Raw genomic sequence first — 21,162 nt, 5'->3', positions numbered from 1 at the left:
AAAAGGGAATTGTGAAAGCACTATTGTGCTTCGAACACAGGATGTGATCCCAGTGCTCCTGGTTGCATGAATCCCATTGTTGTGGTAGTGAAGAGGAAGGAACTTATCAGGAATTTCCTTTAACAGAGGAAAGTGCCCCTTTCCTTTGTGGAGAGGCAAACATTTTTGGGCTGAAAGAGGGACACAGGAGAAGGGGAAAAAATTGGAACAGTCCTGCACCACTGAGTCGAGTCTAAGTTACTGGATTACATGTAGCACGGTGATGGTGGTCATTCAATTTAGAAAATAATTCTGAAATTTGAATGTTGAGGAGTTACACTAAAGAATCATCAGTTTGTCAGGTAAGATTATTGACTGATTACTGACTTTTTTCAGCATTTTTCATGGATATTTGCTGTCAATAAAAATGTGTTTTACAGCATAGATATTACCAAATAGAGATATGACATTAACCAATAGCTAAATGTTTTTCTATGCATCCAGTTTACACGTGTCTAAACTATGTGCCGTTGATTTACGAGGTACAGTAACCTTGTCTGCCTGCTCAGCCATAAATGGAACATTCAACGTCATTTTCTCATAAATTCTCAACTGGTCCTTCCTGACCTCCATAGTGAGTGAAAAGCTCAAACTCGTTTCTTCACCCTGGTCACGTACATACAAGGTCAGGGATATTTCAGCAAGGAATTATTCTTATATTTGCCGGTGGTATTTTCTCTTCCTTCATTTCAAATCACCATTTAAATGTGAGCAGTATGCTGGTAAATGCTGTAGTGTGGTGAGTATATGAACATCATGTGATAGTTTGTGTGCGTGGTTGTGTTTTTCATTGCATCTTTATTTGCTGAGCTACGTATAAAACTCTAGTCCCATGAATATGGACAATGGTCAATTATATTTGAAGTATCATTGCCCAACACAGCATAGGATTTGACATGCAAGGCCTTGCTTCCATCTTTGCAGTAAGTATTTAGTTGATATTCATGCTGGGATCTTGCAGTTGCACATGGTGGAGGGGGTTTCCATACTTATCTAGAATACTCCACTGTACAAGTGGGAGTATAATATGAAATAACCACAAACAGATCACATAATGAATTTGTCACCTCTAGCAAGGCATGAGTGTTGTAATGACGTTGTTTTTCTAACATGCTACTTGGCTTTTTTTATTGATTTGCAATATTTTATATATATAATTACAAAATTACCTTACATTAATGCATATAATTTATGATACAAAATACATTTAACTGTCCCAGCTTGCTTTCTAGTGCAAGAATGGCCATATATGCACATGGGTATGTTCACTGGGGAGGCAGATGTTGGATCATAATGTGGTTTACCACACCAGTCTGACATCAAACATCTCATGTGGCATGCAGCGCACAGCCAGATGGTGTCCTTGACTCCTGCAAGAATAGAGGTTACTTGGTGTGATGTGTTGCTATACATTAGATCATATCTCACTCTAATAGGCCTTTATCATTATTATGCATCTTGACTTTCTAGACAAGTAGATAGTGTCCATAAAATATCCTATCCCATCCTTATTTCTATGAAAGCATTCTCATAGAACCGATTGTCATAGATGATTAAGCACAAAAGTTTTGTTTAGCTACTGTATCAATCTATCTTTAGTGGTAATGAAAGATTTCAGGGGAATTGTTATTCCTGTTTCTGAATGTGTTTTGGGTGCATCACACCATGAAGCTGTATTTAAAGATAATTGTAAAAAAATGCTTTCATAATATGTTGTTGGTATAAAAGCATCAAGTGCAAAGGAACCAAGTGCCTCCTGGATTAAAATGAATGGGTGGGGGACTGTAACACTGCATTATGTAATAATGCCGCATTATGCAATAATCTGCCACATTTGTAATAAACTTTTTTTGTAATAAGTTGTTACATTTTGCATCAGTTATTACAAATTGCTGGTGTTGCACTTTTTTATGAAGAAAATGTAATAATTTGGTGCATTATGTAATAAACCAACAAAATGGATGTCTTAATTAGAAAAAAACATTCGGACCATCAGAACAACACTGACTTTAAGCATACTCATAAATATGAATTAATTTCTAAAACCAGTAGGATGGTCAAATCTAAATCAAATATAACTTTATTCATTATAATAGGCTACATCCCCTGGGTTACATGCTATCATTCCGATATCCCACCATTTCCATAAGGCTTTCAATATACTGTTCTGTGCGTTCACACCAAAAGCTTCCAAAGTGTTAAAAACGCTCGAGGGTGGGCTTCAGACAAGACAGCTCCCAAAACGGCAAATATTTTCAGCCGCTTTGGTCGCTTGTCACGTGACTGACGTCGAAGTTCGATCGCGCTGACCAACTTTTGGTCCAATATATTCCAAACTCTCAAACAGGCTCTCAACACAAATTTAGAACCAAATCCCCTGACTGCTCTTTTTGGTCTGCTTCTGCCTAAAAATCTCCCTGTTTCTACACAGCGTGTCATGGCCTTTACCATCTTGCTAGCCAGGCGTGCCATTCTACTCAAATGGAAGCATGTTTCCCCACCGACTCATAACAGTTAGATACAGGAGATTTTACAATGTCTAAAGTTAGAGAAGTTAAGGTTTTCACAGAAGGGATCTCTGACAGCATTCCATAAAACTTGGGACCCACTGCTGGCCTGGGAGAGTACCCCCCCCCCCAAAAAAAAGGCAGCCGGAGGACATCTCTATTCTGACAGGTTGCCGCCGAACCGCGTCATAGCTAATTACCCTAAAGTTAACCATGGCTCAACTTCTCGTCTGGTGACGCTTTGGAAGCTTTGGAAGCGTGGTGACGCCAGTTGACGCTTTGGGCGCTCAGTGTCGCTGGGCTGTCATTGAAAATGAATTGACTTCCGGTGTTTTGATGCTTTGGAAGCTTTTGGTGTGAACACACAGTAAGGAAATGTGCGTTACTCAACAGGTGACTCCCTCCTACTTATCTGGACTCTCTACGGGCCTCAACAGGGTGTAAAAGTGCTACTAAATTTTAACGTACGACGAAAAGCCAAAAATGGCGTACACCCAAAATATTTACACCCTTTTCAGATCTATCAAACTGTGCGTACGCAAAACTGCCTGCAATTTCCATTGATAAATCACACCGGACCCAAGAAAAGTGCAGATGTGAACACGCCTCATATCTCGCCGGCTAAACGGCCCAACACAACCATAAATGGTCAATGCAAATCAGCACGTGCATATTAAGTAGCCATGTGCACTCTGGAAACGTGTGGAATGACGTCAGTGGAAGACGGTGAAGACAACAGACGGACGGAGAGCGGAGAAAGAAGCGGAATTTCTCTGAAAGCGAGATACGCGGTAACAAGGCAATATCAGTCAGAAAAATCATCTTGCATTGAAAGGCTACAATAAAAAACAAAAAACTAAAATCTAAATGAAACAGAGCAGAAAGAAGAATAATTTTAGATTATGTCACAAATAATTTAAAGCAGGTTTTCCACTACCAGTTACTATTAGGCTACTTTGAAACATTCTTAAACATTGAAGTCCACCAGTCTGTGACTTTAACTAAAATGATGTTGAGCAGCACCCCCTTTTGTTAAATACAATAAATATTATTCACACAAAAAATATCGATCATGTTTTCTCATTTTTACTTGTGACCACCACCTTCGATCATTGGATGACCAGAGAATTCACCTATTTGCGCCAACATTATTGGGCTTGCTGCGCTGTGTGTGTGTCCAGAAATTATTTTCCAGACTGGACAGATTGGTTGTGGAAGAGGTGTAGCCTACATGCAGGGGAAAATATCAATATGATATCAAAAGAAAACGAAATTCGTTTTATAAAGCCAGTATTTAGGAGTCACCAATCAGAGAGCAGCATCCAATAGAGCCGTGTAATAATATTACATAATGCAGTGTTACAGGCAATAAAATTGGTTATGGCCCTATAGTATGACTCAATGTGAGGAGCATGCCGCCCACATGGCTCCTATTGAACAATTTCTCTCTCGTACCCTCCATCCAACTCTCCTGCTCCTCGTCGTCCTGAGACGCCCCGCCTCGTCCCCACCCCCTTCCGCTTTCAAAACTACAAGTGGTTTGTAACTGCTCTGAGTAGCTCAGCCACAGACACATTGAATCCATGAATTAAATTTCCATCAATTCAATTTCCGGGAAGAAAGCGCAGGTCTGCCACTGAAAGCCCCACACTGTAGGATTCACAGAGGCACAGAATTTGTTGAAGCCGTCATTACCTACTTCAATGACTTTAGAAACATTAAGGTCGAAAAACTATGTAGTAGGGCTTGAAAAGACAGAGGGGAAGAGGAGATGCGACAAAACTAAAGTAAACATCGGGTCATCGTTGATGACTGATGGTATTATAGGGAGAGAAAGCTCCGCCAAGATATGAGCCTGAGAAGCGACGCTGATACAGCTGAGTTTTTGTTTAAGAGGTCTGTAACGCCCGCCAATGTAATAATGCCCACAAACGTAATAAACCACAAACGTAATAAAAATATGCAGCTTTTAATGTAATAATCCTGCAAACGTAATACATTTTCCACAGACGTAATAGCCGCTGCCTACTACAAACGTAATACGCGATTTCCCACAAATGTAATAACTATTACGTTTGCGGAGATTTATTACGTTTGTGGGGAAGTGAAAATCTTCAATTTTCAATGTAATAAAATGTAATAACGCAATGAATAATGGTCGTTGTGTTGGTTGTTGTTGTTTATATCTACTAATAGCCTACTGACTGTGCGAAATCCAGCTGCTGACTCTCCACGATCACGGAGAGCCCACCCCACCCTGCCCACCCCACAAGCAGCAGTTCTCTCTCTCTCTCTCGCCACTGTCTGCGGGAAAATTGAATTGAATTAATAAACCTTTAGATGCCTATTTAGACTGATAAGTGTTGTGTTTACCTTTAAAAAAAAAAAAAAAAAAAATCAGGCTATCTCCCTCTGTCAATCACAATCTGTGTCCTCTGTCAGTATCAGCCCTGTCAATAAACAGGGGGAAAACCCGCCGACCTAATGTTAAACTAACTTATAATTTGAATGTACACTAGGGTGTGCGCCCTCTCCACCTGGCTCAGCTCTGTTGTCCCCCATTTTAGCCCCCAAAAAATCACAAGCACTTTCATAATGTGATGCGTGTGTGTTACTTTGTTATTTCTGTATGACAGACCGTTGCCAACACACCGCTATGGACGCGATCTGGTCAGAGGAGCACAGAAAAGAGAAAATATGCAGGATATTTACCGTATGTTTCATTTTTTAAACTGCTTGGGACTAATTGTAATGACAAATGACTTGTAGCTTGTTACAGGGAGAGGGTAGGCTCCTGGCTAAAAACCAAACCTGCTGATCAGAGGCTCGGACCCGGTGTCATTCTCCTCTCGTCTCGGAGTCCGCGGCTCAAACGCGCTCCGTAAACTGTAATCTCTTGTTTGACATATATGACATATGATGTTTTAAAACTAATAAACACAAAGTCTCGACGGGGAGCAGACCGTGGTGGTTTTCAATCACACACTCCGACCCCACTTGTTGCATCTTTAGAATATATAACCCAGGGGAAAAAAAGACTTACAAACATGGTGGTCCATGTTTGTAAGTCTTTTTTTCCGGCTCCATAATACGCACAAAAATCCAAAAGAAACGAAAATTAACTAAAAAATTAACTAAACTGCATGAAGTGGTTGTTGTATGCCTGACAGAGGCATGCGTAAAACTATCCAGGCTATCTATTTAAAACACACACCATACTTGCAAACTGCACCACTGTAGGGGGTCTTAAATAGTAAACTAATAATTAGTTATTATTATTGTTGCTGTACGGAGTCAAATACGACGAAGAGCCAGTCGCTCGAAACGTTGTCTTTATTATATATTTATTTATTTATTTAAATAATATTGTTCTACTTCGGGAGAAGACAGTGTTGAGTTCTCTTTCTGCCTCATAACTGTACAGTGCCATGGATTTATCGTGGAAGAGTGAACTGCTGATATTTTGTCTTAGTAGTGCTGACCAAGCCGCTGTCTCAGTGCTGAAATATGAATGAATGACAGCGTGTCGCTGCCCGAGAGAGAGAGAGAGAGAGAGAGAGAGAGAGAGAGAGAGAGAGAGAGAGAGCGAGAGATGCCTCTTTCTTTTCTTTTGCTTTTGCTTGTGCACATTTTTGTCCTCCGGCTTATGAAACGCGCTGTCCCCTGCAGATGCTTCTATAATAAACATTTGCTTAGGATTGATTGTGATAGGTACACGGTTGGGAGGGAGGGAGAGAGAGAGAGAGAGAGAGAGAGAGAGAGAGAGAGAGAGAGAGAGAGAGAGAGAGAGAGAGAGAGAGAGAGAGAGAGAGAGAGAGAACTGCTGCTTGCGGGGTGGGCTCTCCGTGATCGTGGAGTGGAGAGTCAGCAGCTGGATTTCGCACAGTCAGTAGGCTATTAGTAGATATAAACAACAACATACGAGCTCGGAACGGAGGTGTGTGGGGGTGTGTGAGTGAAATGAAAATAATTTTATGTTCATTTAAACATATGTTATGAAAACCACCAATTATAATGCACACCCAATTGTATTGCTGCTTTAGATTATTAACAGTCATTGGGTTCTTACATTACAGATGATTGCAAATTCTGTTGTGAAACGGTTCATGTCAAAAGGTGAAGGTCTAAGGCACAGCAACCCAAGATGGCTTGTTTTACAGAAAAATGAAACCCCAGAGTAACTGACCCAGTGCTGTTGTGGTTACATCGAGCCAAGTGTATAAACTATTATCAGAATCCCCAGTAGGTAGCAGTTACACTATACTGATCCTTTTAGGCTCCACAATAACATAATACAATGTAAAATATTTTTATATCTAGAAAAAGCACTTATTAATTATTCAGTGTTTTGCCTCTCAACTGTGAAAATAATGTTTGAAGCTCCTCCATTCTTATTATATCATTAGCATAAACACTTGGATATAAACAAAGAATCATCTACTCTCTTCATGCAGTCCTTCTACTTTATACAGTTTTTCTCTGTAGACTTGATTTGAATAATGCATCGACCTGAACATTTTATAATGCACATTTCTTGATCGTTACGTTTCTTGATCTACGTTAGTTGATGAAAATCCTCATCTATATTATAATCTTTGTCTCTATTGTGTCACTTGGCATGTGTGAAAAACACATTGATTAAAAGTAAAACAAAAAAAAGAAGATATTCTCATCGAATATTACTAGGAAGGAGTTGTGAGCTGCAGAGCATGTACAAATGCTTCATAGAGCACAATCATTTGTGAGTGGCAAGAAATAGTGTTCATATCATCTTTAGCAGTAAATATGTTATTTAAATTTAGAGGATGGAAGAAATGTGTAGTCTGGAAGTTTAGGTTATTCAAAAATAATTTATAGATTAAATCAATACCTGTGTAACTACCCCATCAAAAAATATGGGCAGTTTTCCTTTAGGCACTACACAGCACAAGAGCAAAGCTGCAGTGGGAGGTGGTGGAGGCGGATGAGAGATTGCACAGTATTGAAATCCAGCAGTTTGAGTGCAAGGTTCTCCTCTCACCTTTGTCATTGGAGGCAAAATTTGGAAACGAGTACAGAAAGACAGTGCTGCATTTTCATGAATTTTACAAGATGTCAATATGTAAGCTTGCAGCGATAAACACAGTGAAAACAAAGTGTTAATAGGGAACTCAGATGCAGAACATTAACACTGAGTAATTCCAATGTAAAAATCCATAAATCCTGACCAGATGCTATGCAGTATCAAGCAGGTAGGATAAGCTTAGGATGGCTTGTTGTGTTTCACAATCTTTCATGGTTCACAATTCATTTCTAAATCCAATTACCACCTGTCCTTTGGGCATTTGCAGTTTCCTTTGACGAGTGTATTGAAAAAAAAGTACCAAAAACAACCAGATCAAACAATAGTGTTGACAAAATACCCTACAGAATACCTGCATGACACCTTTTTCATATGCTAGTGACGCTGTCAGCATTGATCACATTCCCTAACATTACCTTGTATGCCGTTTCACAGCCTGCATGCCTTTTGAAGTAGGAGTTTAGTCGTGGTATCTCAATTACCTACAGTGGTGGAGTATTAAGATTATGCAGTAGCTGGATCTATTTTTGAAATGTAAAAGACTGTTTTCTGAAGCCCTGACTAGGGATGAGGCAGCTTATTGACCTTGAAGGTTCATCAGTATGTAGTTTTTCACTTGTAATCGCAGGGAGCTTTCAACACAGCGAGTGAAGGGGAATATTTTTTCTGCATGGCTACCTACACTGAGACAGTCCCCCATGGGACTCTGTTTGATCCGAGGATAGCAGGCTGTACAGATGCATGTTAGTATGAGATAAATTTCACTTGCCTATAACAGTGTGAGTTGATGTGTGTTACTTATTTATGAGTTATTAATGTATCCCTGGTTTTCTGATTATGAATGAGCATGCAGATATATCCACATACATTAATGTATTACATCGTGCTAATGGTCCCAATCATACAGTGTAGGTAGTCGTCTCCCTTGTTCCCTCCTTGAGCAGGCAGTGATTTACTTTGTTAAGGTGTGACCTCATCATCCTAGCTCCATGATCCTCCACCTCCCCCTGCATGCGCAGGCAGCCCTGATATCACACAAGCATACATAGTCACACGGGGACACACAGAATAGCAGCAGAGGGGACTGGGCAGGGCTGGGGAGATTTTCTCATTTTATTTGCAGGGTATATGTGTCTATCTCTCACTGTGTGTGTGTGTGTGTGTGTGTGTGCACAGGAGAGACAAGCAGAGAGGGAGAAAGCGAAACAGGGGAGACGAAGGGGAGGGAGTGTGGATCATGCATGTGCATTAACTCAGCTCCAGCGGCGCAGCAGCAGCAGCAAACAGAAACAGCAGCAGCACAGGAGGAAAGAGAGAGAGGGAGAAAGACAGAGAGGGAGAGTTGGAGGGAGGGTAGTAGTCTCAGGCACAGGAACAAAAGCTGCAGAGGACTGCTTTCCATCTCCACTAAAAGAACAACGGAGGAGTAATAGAAGGAGGAGGGGGTGGTCATGATAGTAGTGAGACAATAACGGAAGAGAGGACGCACATTGTAGTCAGTGAGGACTGAAACCAAGGCTCTTCTCTTCTCTGCTCTCCATGTTTTTGGGGACTCAACGTACCATTGCCTTCGTCTCCAAACCCAGAAGAGGATGTCTGTGTCGGGGAAGAAGGAATTTGATGTAAAGCAGATCCTCAGGCTTCGCTGGCGCTGGTTCAGCCATTCATCTCAAGGTTCGGCCGGTGGTGGAGGTGGTGGCGTTGGCGGTGTGGGAGGCTACATCCAACAGGATGGCCTGGACCACAGAGGGACGCCTACCCAGGGTCGGTTGAAGAGTCACTCACGGGAAAGAGGTGTCGGAGGACTACGGAAGACTAACAGCCCGGTCCACAGCATCTTGGCACCAACGCCGGGGCCCACGCCTGTCTATGTTAGAGCGGGGCAACAATCATGGCACCATCAACAGAGCACCATCCAGGGTCTCCAGGTCAATGAGGAGAATTCAAAGAGCAGCTCCTCACCCAGTTCCACAAGGAAAGAGGACACAAACACGGGGCAGGAAAATGTGAAAAGCAGCACAGAGGAACCTGCAGAGGTGGAGGCCAGAGAGAGGTATGACTGTCATTAGCTTTTAGATATTATAGGAGACACAGATTGATTATGTCGCACCACATCAGTCACTTTCTGAGCATATGCTATGCTCAGTTAGCAGAATGCTATTTTGGGAACACATGATGTCTTCATATTGCATAGTGAAAGTCTTGCTGCTAAATAAAATCTGCATCTGCCAGGGAAAGTATGACGTCTGAGGGAAAACGTGAGGATTAAAAAGTCTGAATGAGTTCTTGTGATCATGAAAGATTGTGCACAGCCATGTGATAAACAAGAAAAGCTGCTCACAATTGAACACACAACAATCACACTTAAAATCTAATTTCAGCATATCTTCGATTAAATACATTTATACTGTGCATGGTGACGGTGTCCACATTTTAACTTCATTCAACATTCACAGTGCCACGCTGCATATAGATCCTTCAATTAGGACAAGAGTAAATTATCATTTAAATCATCATTTTCCAATTGACTCAGGCTCGGCACCTGCCACCATGGCTCACCTGGGAACTGCTCATCCTCATTGTCCACAGCATGTTAGGCGGGATAAACCAATAAAGCATCCTTTTAATTATTCAGTGGACCGAAAGCCAGGGCTTTTTCTTCTCCCTTGTCTGTGTTGCGGTCCAGATTATATGCACAGTATGCCTTCGCCTGGTTCCTCAGAGTATCACTGAGGAGCACGCTAATGCATTCTTTCATAGAGTTAGAAGTGGATGGCGGGAAAGTGCAATTACCTCACGTACCAGACCTATAAAGAGAGAAGGTAGTGCAATCACATGAATTATCTAGACTGCCACTAAAAACACGTTAAAAGGCAGAATCTATCATACCTAATGGCTGGGACAGGCTATTGAATGTATTTTCCACCAAAATCTTTTTACCAATGCTAATGTCAAACTCTCAGGGTCATAGATGTTTTTCTCCAGCTATAAATCCCACCCCCTGCCTTTCCAGGTTGTTTTTCCCCCTCCTGTCTTCCATGTGATCCTACATCTTCTTCCAGGAAGTAAACAGGTTAGAGATGTGTGTGTGTGTGTGTGTGTGTGTGTGTGTGTCTGTGCGTGTGTGCTGTCTGGCAGAACACTAAAAGCACCTCACATCACGGATGAAAAGAGCAACTCTCCTTTTATCTTGTCTGTGACATTCTAAGGTGATTGTTCCTTAAGCTTTTCTGATTTCTGCACACTTTTATTCGGTGCACCTGGTGATGAAACGAACAATGAAACTGAAGTAGTCCCTTTGTATTAGAAAAAGCTCACTTTGATTAAATAGATAAATAACCGCTTTCTACCTACAGCCAGAAACGTGTCAATAAGGATTAAATAAAAGCTAGGGGCAGTGGATGGTCTGAAGCACAGAACATGAATTATTCCGAGTTAAAATAAGATAGTTTGGAATCAGCTCAATGTTCTGCTCTCCGTGTTGGCATAATTGGCAGATGTTCATGTTTTGGGGTCCCTATGTGTGAAAAGTGCATGCATAAAAGATGTGCCTCACAGTAAAAATGTGTAACTCCGGCTCTCAGGGGGACCTTGAGTTCATGCTGGCCATGTAAAATGCACCACAGCCATCATATTTTGACAATGATACTGAAATATTAAAATGGTTCTGCTCTGTTGGATCATAAAAGTTGGCTCAGATGCACTGAGCTTTAGTGATTCCCATTTATGAATTTGATAATCAGCAATGGATTCAGCCCCAAAAGTCATTTTATTGGTTTCATTCTTTTGCAGTGTACACAGAAGATGAATCTTCCAATGGCAGAATATTGACAGACAGTTCAATCACTTCTCCTTTCATATAACTAAATGAATCACCCTGTCAGCAGCTGTTTTACATAATTATTAAGGCATGGAATTTGTGTTTTCAGCTCATTCATTGGGCAGGAAAAATTAATTTGACATGAGCAGTTAGCAGGGAAATACACATCTGCGTGTTGCACGATGCCACATTTCAATCAAAGTTATGTTTAATGGAAAAGCAGTCACTCCAGAACTGTGAAGGACCAGTCGCTTCAAATTACATTTGGACACGCACTGCATCTGTAGATGTACAAAGTTGCACAGCGAATCAGGCCAGTGACTGTGTGACACATCATGGCTTGCATGTTCATTGGCGGCTAAGCAGATGTGTGGATGTCACTGAGATATGCACATTCATTTACTCCACCAGCTGGGTGGCCCTATTACGTCTCACATCATAAATCCTTGACACATAATTTGTCACAATCCCTCAGGCTGGCTCTAGAAATGAGTTCTGCTGGCTGTGAAAAATACAAAAGTTTTAGCTGTTCCTCTGTCGCTGGAAAATATGTGTCAGTTATTCTGTGCTACATGCCCCTCAGTGATTACTTTTTGCTCACAATGTCCACAAGAAATCCATCCCATCAGTTTCCGCCAGATTTTTTTTCCCATTGATTTGGTTCCTAGATTCTGTTACTAATATTTATGATTGTTGTCAAAGTGATCTAACTGGCAGTGAAAAGAGCTCATTCCAACTCATCAGTGGATGCTATTGTGTAAATTATGTGGAAAAAGCATAGATTTAAAATTCTTCACTTGTTGATGGTTTGATGTTTTGTATTAATAGTTCACTGGTATTTATGTGGCAAGGCAGCTCTTGGAAACATTGAGCTAATCAAACTTCTTTTCGTCTTTATATTTAATGTCCTTAATTATGTTTTGTAGTGAATTCTAAGAATAAGTGTGTGTGCCATGGCCACTGAAGATAACTCAATAAGTCAATGACTCATTTATGTTGAGGTTTATGCTGATGTAGTTATAGTCATTTGTAGTCTATTTGTATTCTCCTGAGTTAAAGGGATAGTTCACCCTAGAATGATATTTCGCTCATTATCTACTCACCCTCATGTTGACTAAGGGCTGGAAGAAGTCTCAGAGTCCTCCGTCCCTTCTCTGAGTTACAGGGGGTCTTAGCGTACGGTACGCACAAATCTCACGCCAGCTCTGACCAGGTGTACGCACATTTGGAACCAGCGTAGAACATGCAGGAAGGAGTGCCGCTGTGTCAAAATGATTATTAAACCATAGTCTAATAACGCAGCGATGTGGATCACATGTTGTTGTTGTTTATATTGATAAAAAGTTAAAAAGTAGCCAAAAAAGAGAAACGCTACAACCAAGTCCGTGTTGAAAATTTAACTCGACTTTTATTTTGAGCAACTGAGATGAATTAAAAACCACGACGTGACAGATGCTCGTTAATCAGCTGTCTAAACAGAAACAGTCAATGACAGACAGACCTGTTATTGTTAGATCACACACACAAACTTCCAACATCTCCTGCACCAGAGCATGACCGGCCGGCTCCTCAGTCTCTCTCTCTGCCGGACACCGGAGCCGGCGGGGGGGGGGGGGGGGGGGCGGGGGGGGGCTCCGCTACCTGTCCAGGTGCAGCTGATCTCCGCGGCGGAGTGTTTTTTTTTTTCCCCCAGTCACCGGGACCTGACAGCGGGAGATCGGGCCGGTGTTTCACATCCCTCCATCAGCCGAACCATGCCAGCGGTGCTGATGGTTATAAAGTCGCGTTCGCAGCAGTAATATGCCTATGATTTCTCCTCAGTCACTTGTGTTTAGTAAACTGCAGGAGCATTTCATGAGATCGCTGGGTTTCCTGACGTGGTCGGTGACACACGTCTGCAGCCTCCATCCATCGGGATGACGCTTATCAATCACAAAATCTATCAATCTATCAATGTCCAGATATTTAATGTTGCCGCCCTCTCCCTGTTCAACGCGGTAACGCCAGTAAAGTCCCTCTTCTTGGCCGTCTTCCGTGTCTCCCTGTCGTAAAAGGGGCAGGGCGACGCCTCTAAAGCAGGAATATATCAGGGCGTGACATTTAAATGACGCTCGTTTTCAGCCGCCGGATTCATCACCACCACGCCGGTTCTACGCCGAAATCAGCAGCGTACACACTTTTAGTAAATCACACGTGACACTTGGCGTACACTGATATTTACACCAGAATCTACACCAGATCCTGCGCAAGTTTGATAAATGAGGGCCATTGTCCCTACATATCTATAAACTGTGGGTTTGTTCTGTCCTCACGACTCTCATCCAAATAACCTCTCCCTATTGTTGGCAGAGAATATATGACAGAAGTTAACCTGAATGGAATGGAAACCCTGACCTCTCCCACATAAACACTAACAGAGGCTTGAGTCAGCGGGCTGTTAGTTTGAATGATGTCTCAATTCTCTCTACCGCCTCGGAAAAGAAATACCACCACCTCTCCCCCTGTCAACAGCAGTAATTCAGATATTTGTTGGATGCCTCATAACACCACAAGGCTTATAGGGTCTCATGCTACATGTGACACATTCCGCGGAGGCGTCCTTAAAATGCTGTAAATCACCAAATACAGTACATCTCTTGTAATCTCAAAATGACATCCTCACGGATTAGAAGATTCTGCGATCACATACAATTGATTTTGAACGTTCTTTAACTTTGCCAAATCAGCATTCTGTAGGCTACACAACAGGGCCGTCTCAGAAAGAAGCTAAACATTCATTGAGGAGGAGCCCCTTTTTGTGCTTTCACAGGAAGTTTTGAACAGATAAGAGCTACAACAATACTGTATGCTGGATTTATTCCCTCATTTTTTCTGTTCAAATGGATTGGCCATTTCCCCCCCAAATGGACCTAATTCAGAGGAAGCAAACCTTGACACAGCCTTCTATGAATTTTACATGGCTGCTATTAGTAGGGGCCATGACGTAGTTCACCAGTGTCCTGAGGCTCACATCCAGTAATTTGCATTGCACACAACCATGGACAACTGTGATCAAGCTGAAAATATGATGGTGTAGGCAAAAAATTATACAGGGAGGTATTTTAGAAAATAACCAGTTGGTTAAATATAATGTGCATATAGAACATACAATACAATTAAAGACCATCTTTAAGAATTCAGGAAAATGCTAAATTGTTGAATTAATCTTTGAAATAATTTAGAAATCCCTCCATATTAGCGTTAGTATAAAGACTCAAGATCTTCAGACCACCAAGCTACTTCAGATATACACTAATAATGCATACCGTATATATGGTATATATGTATGTATATATACATATATACAATCCAGGACTCACCACTGTAATGTGATGGATTAATTTAAATTAATAAATTATGGGCAATTTGACAACAGTCTCATCCACTGTGTGAGTTAACCTGCCATGCCATCAGCAAAGCAGTGAGGAGCTTTTTGCTAAGATCTGCACATTTTACTTACTTACTACACCCTCAGCCCTAAAACACACACGCACGCACACACACAGCACAGCTCAGCACAGCTCAGCATTGCAATCACAGGTAATCTACAGAATGAACAATGAATGAAACGCACAATATGGAAATAAAATTGCCCTCACATGCACCTTTTCAAGTCAGATGGAGCATTTGTATGCTTTTTTGACATCATAAAAGAGTGAAGTCTCAGCTCTGTCACACTATTCTCACAGATATCTCACTTTCACTTACTGTGTTAGAATTCCATGAACCAACAGCTATTTGGACTGATAATTCATCATTTTCACAGTGCAATATTTATCTCCTTTTAATGTAGCCTAGTTAAAGCAGAAGAAAGCGGAATATTTGTGTTAATATACCTAAGTCTTAAATAGTTATATCTTCCGACAGCAATCACATAGAGTGTTTGGTCTGAAACACGGGTCTGTCAGTCACTCTGCTCTGCTGTAAGCCGAGGAGGAAACTTTCCTTGTATCCTACAACCTTTATCCAATGAGGAGAGAGAACGGCATAAAGGTGCGGTCCTCTCTGTGTGCAGCCAAGGGATGCGCATGAATGTGGTGACGTAGGGACGAGGGCGGGGACTGCTAACTCCACCGGCTGACAGTAAGTTAGCCAAAACGACCGGATCGCTTACTTCTGCTTTAATATAAAAATCTCCATCTCACCTGAGATGTTCATTGGCGTGCGGTGACCTCTAGGACAGGGTATGCAGGCAATCACGGAGCACAAGATCACAAACCCAACTCATGGATCGCGATATTGGACCACCGCTCATATTACACAACAAACCGTTAATGCACACTCAAACCGAAGCAACAATAATGTTAAACCCAACACGCTATTAGCTATTACAAGGTTTACAATGGATATGACAGACAACCTGGGCTGTGTACGTGCGTGTGTAAGAAAGAGAGGGAGAGAGAGAAAAAGTAGGACGTAAAATTAGCTTACTGTTAGCTAGCTCAGGCGAGGGCGTTGGTCTCCCGTCAGGTAAAAGCTGCCGTTTATTCCTCAAATGAAGCTCATTACTGTAAGTTGTTAACCTCTCCGGTAGAGTCAATCCATCACTGCAGTTGAATTTGCCGCTAAACTGCTGGACGCAAAAACCGAGGGGGCCGTCTGTGTGTTGACAATTCACGAAAGCAACGTGTCGTGAACGTAGGCCTACGTGCCGCTCACACAGTAGAGTTACGTTAAGAAGCAGCGTAGCGCTCTGCCTCTTGGCGTCTATGTGGGAAAAGTGCGCACGCGCCACATACACACCGGACAGAGCGATTGATGGCTCTGACACCGTAATGGCAGAAGAGGCAGAGCAGCTCGGAGCCTCTGCAAAATACAATGAGACGGTGAGTGGCTTCTCCAGCCGCTGCCTGGCCAGAGGTAAACTCTGTTGAGTCGCGTTATTAGGCTATGAAAAGTACCAAATGCTGACACATTTAAAACCTGTAGTTATGTGAAAAAATAAATAAACCTTATAAATTAAATCATTTAATTTTTCCTGGCAGCCTAGGTGAGGCACTGCCTCACCTGCCTCCCCTGACTGCACGTCCCTGCTTCACAGACAAGAAACTACTCCACCAATCTTATACAGTGTGTGCAGTATTGGTAAAAGCTGAGGGGAAAAGCAGGAAATATTTCATTTTTGTAAATAGCTGTGGCAATTTTTCATTGTACTCTCTAACATAAAGGGCCTATTGGCCACGTTTGGAGCAGATTTCAAAAGACATGGTTCCTGTGTGCAGCTGCATTCGCTCCGTCATTATCAATATTGAGCACGTACTGTATGTCTGGCATAACAATAGCATCAGAAGAAGAATGTCTGTTCTAAGCCTGGGTGAGATATAGGGAAAGTGCGGAGGGGAAAATCTATTCCAGTGCAAAGTTATCATTTCAGTCTCACTGCTGGGATCAAGTTATTACAGTCAGCATATACTGTATTTCTCTCCACACAAAGCCAAATAGCAGTACACTGACTGTCAAAGCACAGAGGCATTAAGATCTCATGGAATATATAGACTTGGCACATGCAGCATCAGGCTTTGTAGGGGTTGTTGGATTGTCAACCCAACCCAAGCTACTCAGCAGCCTTCAGGGGCAAATGGCTGTTATAATCCATTTTGAAAGAGACATTTCCCATTTGGCCCAGGCAGGCACGACTTTCCCTCTTGTAGAGGGATGGAGTTGACACTAGTTGGAATATGACTGAGTTTCTCAGCAACACGTCTGACTCATAACCTTTAGAGCTATCAGCTAATCCGGGCTGATGAAAGCACATCTTGAGTCGTCGAACCATTCATCTCTAAGGGCAGCATCAGCGCAATGAGAGCTCGATCACAGCAGAGGGAACAGAGGGAGGGACATTAAACATTTTAAATAACTAATATGTATTATTTTTAATGGGTCTTTACTTTATATCACTCCATCTGGCTTTATTTTAAGCTTAAAAAAATAGCAGACATTTTTCAGTGACACAGGCTTAGCTTCTCCTCCACCTGCATTGCAGGGTGATTTAAGAATGCAGTGTCTTTTCTTAGATCCAATTAGTCACATTGCGATGTGATAGTTCTGGAAAGGTGTGAGGCAACAATGACAAGACTTCAGGTGATATGTCCTCACGAAAATCTCATGCGTAGGTTAAGCTGGGATGGCTCTTCTCTCTCTGTTCAGGCTTACTTCATTTTATTTTGTTGGTTAATTTACCTGCTCGTAATTCTTATAGGCACACTGAAATCCATGGAGCCCCATTGGGCTGTTGGAGTCCTTTTTGAATTGCTTGCGTAATGTGCGATGTACAGCATTGTCCCAGCAGCAGTTTCTCTGGAGTAAGGTGTTCTGAGGCTTTAGTGCCTCGATAAAATTGGGCTATACCTCTGATGATCCAACCCACTACTGAAAGCGAACTGTACACCTCAGAGAAATTTACTGCTCCCCAGAATGTGATACCAATGCAATTAGTGTCGGAGAGATTGGTAGGCATGAAAAATCCCTACAGCATGCCTTGGAGCCAATACAAAGGCAATGCATCTTAGTTTTACGGCCCTATTGCTTATTCAGTCTTGTTTGGTGTTCCTCTCCAAGACTCCAGAGTCAGTGGGGAATTATTGTGACAGGGCAATAAATTACTCCTGGATTTAGCATAAAGTCTCCCAATAAAGATTAGACTATAGGATACCACTGTGACCAGATACCAATATAAACAATTCCAGGAAGGAAAACATTGCTTTAGACAATTAAAGAGGAGGGAGTCGCACAGTCGACTAAAAACTTTATAATAGGGAGTTAATCAGGACATCAATAAAACCCACCCCCTCCATCTTCCTTGCATTATTGGTCTTAGCATGCACCAATACATTGCGCTGCCAAGCATCACAGGACTGTCAGTTCATTTGTATTGACATATCTGTAACTTTGCTGCAGCTCTCATGTGAGCCCATGAGCGGTAATGAGTGGGAACATCAAGTGTCTCTTTAAATAGCAGTGACATTTTTTTCTGGTGGACTATCAGTCTTTACACAGCAGAGACACCATGAGATGACAGTAAATTCCCTCAGAGAAACGGCTTGGGTCTGTTTATTTGGCGTAACAAACAACCCTAAATGTCAATGAGTGGACTTGCTCTGTGAAGGACACCAAAGTGACTGGGCTGCATTATTTGCCATGAGTCTGAGGGATTACTTGGATGCCTGTAAAACAGCATGTAATCTAGCAGCCCGTGGGGACACAGACCCAGCCTCACCACAATGCTGCGAGGAACAGGCTTGTTCACTTGTTAAGTCCCTGTCTTCGGAAAACACACAGATATGCAGACGCACGCAGGAAGAGACACAAAGGCGTGCACGCATACAGACACAGGGAAATTGTGTCTGGGAAGCTGTTGCATAGATCACAGTGCTTGCTTGTCCCATTGGATTGAAGTGCTTAGTTATCCATTTATGTGCGGAGTTTAGTCCATAATAATTTTCAGTTCAGCTTAGAGTGGCAAGAAAGATGCAGATGCACCACAGGGAACAGAGGAGTCAGGAATGCCATGTGTCCAAATAAGCCCTTTTGTGTACTCAGTAATTTGTTGCTTATCTTGCCGTGTACAGCTCTTTAATTTATTTATTTATTTCATACTTGGACAAGGAGGATGAACAGTGAGTTTAATTAATTTGTCTCCCTGAATTAAAATGTCCTCATTAATTTCACCTGTGTCTCAGGTTTCTTTCCGATTTTGAAGAGACGGCATGCCATGATGTAACAGGAACAAATGATTTCTGGTGCAGTGGAAAAGTGCTTTCAGAATGTACATTAAAAGCACAGAACAAAGCAAAGACACATTTTTTCTCTCTTCCTTTCTCCTTACAGGTTGGCTCTGAGCACCTTCTCCAGAATGAACACCAACTCCTCAGATGAGTTTTTCCAGGCCACAAATCATGCAGAGCAGACTTTCCGTAAGATGGAGACCTACCTCCAGCACAAGCAGCTGTGCGATGTCCTCTTGATAGCAGGGGATCACAAGATACCAGCTCACAGGTTGGTGTTTGTGCCTCTGTCTACTTTGATTTTATTAATTATATACCTGCATCTGTTTTGGTTAAGATTTAAAGAGGCTCATCTGGATTCACTTAAAGAAGTGTCAGTGGGAGCGTCCTGGCTTCTGTGTGGACCGAAGTTCATATGCTGAAACATATTTTGTAATTAATAGATGAAGTTTTGAAATGCAGAGCAAAGTCCTTTTGATTTTCAGGTGACAGTTGACAGGAACGATATGCAAACTCCATGTGCACTGGGCTAAATAATGCACACATGCTGGGGTTTAATTACAACTCAGCCCTTCCTCGTTTCCAGAGTACATTTGATACTTGGAGGAACACTGTGATCTACAATGTAGAGGTGTCAATATTTGGGCATCCAACCCTCAGTTGAATGGCTGTAACATTCCCAATGTTCACTGAGTACATGTGCTTGCATGTCTATCCATCAGTGCATTTTGTTAGTTCGTCCAGACAGACTCATGAACCAGAAACCAGAATGCAGAGAGAAAAAAGTATCAGTGACTGACCTAGTTGGGGTAAAATGAACAGCTCCCTGGGTCCGGGTCCGGGTACCAAAGTATAATCCGTTTGATACCCAAACCTCCCTGACTATCTGTTTCAGTATAGCTTTATATTTGCTCTAATGACACAACTGAGTAAAGCAGTTATGACATATAGACATAGTAAATGACACAGCCTATAATAAATATACAGTGTCTTAATTGTGTTGTTTCTTAGTTATAAATGGACATTATACCCATAAGGCTTATGGCATAAGCCTACACTCCTACTCTCAGTAACCTGCAATATCAAAACTGAAATCTCTTATTCACAATAGTATTCAGACTCTTTGCTATTGAACTCAGGACCATGGTCAAGTGCATGATGCATCCTCTCTGCTTTAATTATTCTTGAAAAAAGATTTAATCAATTGGATGTAATTTAGAAAGGCAGAGTGTACGCAACCTGAGACAGGGGTGATGGCTCACCTTTCAGCATGACAATGACACAAAGCTAACAGCCAAGACAAGGCTGGAGTGGCTCAGGGCAGGTCTCAAAGCCCAGATTTAAACCCTGCAGAGCACCCGAGGAGAGGCCTGAAAGTGGCAGTTCACAGACAGTTCCCATCCGATCTTACAGAGCTTGAGAGGATCTGCCTGGAAGAATGGGATAAACTGCCCCAAGCCAGGTGTGCAAATCTTGCAGAGGACTTGATGCTGTATTTTCTTCCAAAAGGGTTTCTGCAAAGGGCTGAAAAAGGGTCTGGATACCCCTAAAACTTCTGAAACTATGTTCTCTCTTTGACATTGTAGGTTACTGAGTCTACAGTGATGAGTAAAATTGTTATTTTGTCCATTTACAGTGACATACTACACAGTGAAGTGTAAAAACAGAGGAATCTGATTATTTTCTAAATATTGTAAACCAAAAGACCATGAAAATGTAGGTGTACAGTAGACTGTTGGACTGCATGTGTCACTGGATCTCAGCTCCTTTGTAATGCCATAGGATCTCTCTTTTCCTTCATGAATCATCCAGTGTGTTATGCGAGCTAGACAAATGAGTTCACGTAATTAGAAGTCTGACCAGTGTAGCTATTAGCAACATGAAGTATGTGGGGTAATTTCATTCATCATACACTGACAAAGTGTAATGATACAGAATATGGGAGGAACCGTGAGTTACTCAACTTCCCCC

The 21,162-nt window shown here is 41.9% G+C and overlaps 1 protein-coding gene across 1 annotated transcript in view; it reads left to right on the top strand.

The window, feature by feature from the left end:
• Nucleotides 1-209: 209 nt before the first annotated feature.
• Nucleotides 210-21,162, top strand: part of klhl4 (kelch-like family member 4) — a 34,027-nt gene continuing 13,074 nt past the window's right edge. Inside the window, exons 1-3 of the mRNA XM_085789698.1 lie at nt 210-341; nt 9,195-9,661; nt 19,295-19,462. Of these exons, the coding sequence (XP_085645824.1) occupies nt 303-341; nt 9,195-9,661; nt 19,295-19,462 (674 nt within the window). The 5' untranslated portion in view covers nt 210-302. The remainder of the gene's footprint in view (nt 342-9,194; nt 9,662-19,294; nt 19,463-21,162) is intronic.

Source organism: Trachurus japonicus, chromosome 10 (assembly GCF_045865225.1).
Source record: "Trachurus japonicus isolate A0001 chromosome 10, Traja_1.0".
In the NCBI taxonomy this organism is placed as follows: Eukaryota; Metazoa; Chordata; class Actinopteri; order Carangiformes; family Carangidae; genus Trachurus; species Trachurus japonicus.
This window is presented reverse-complemented; position numbering and strand designations above follow the sequence as displayed.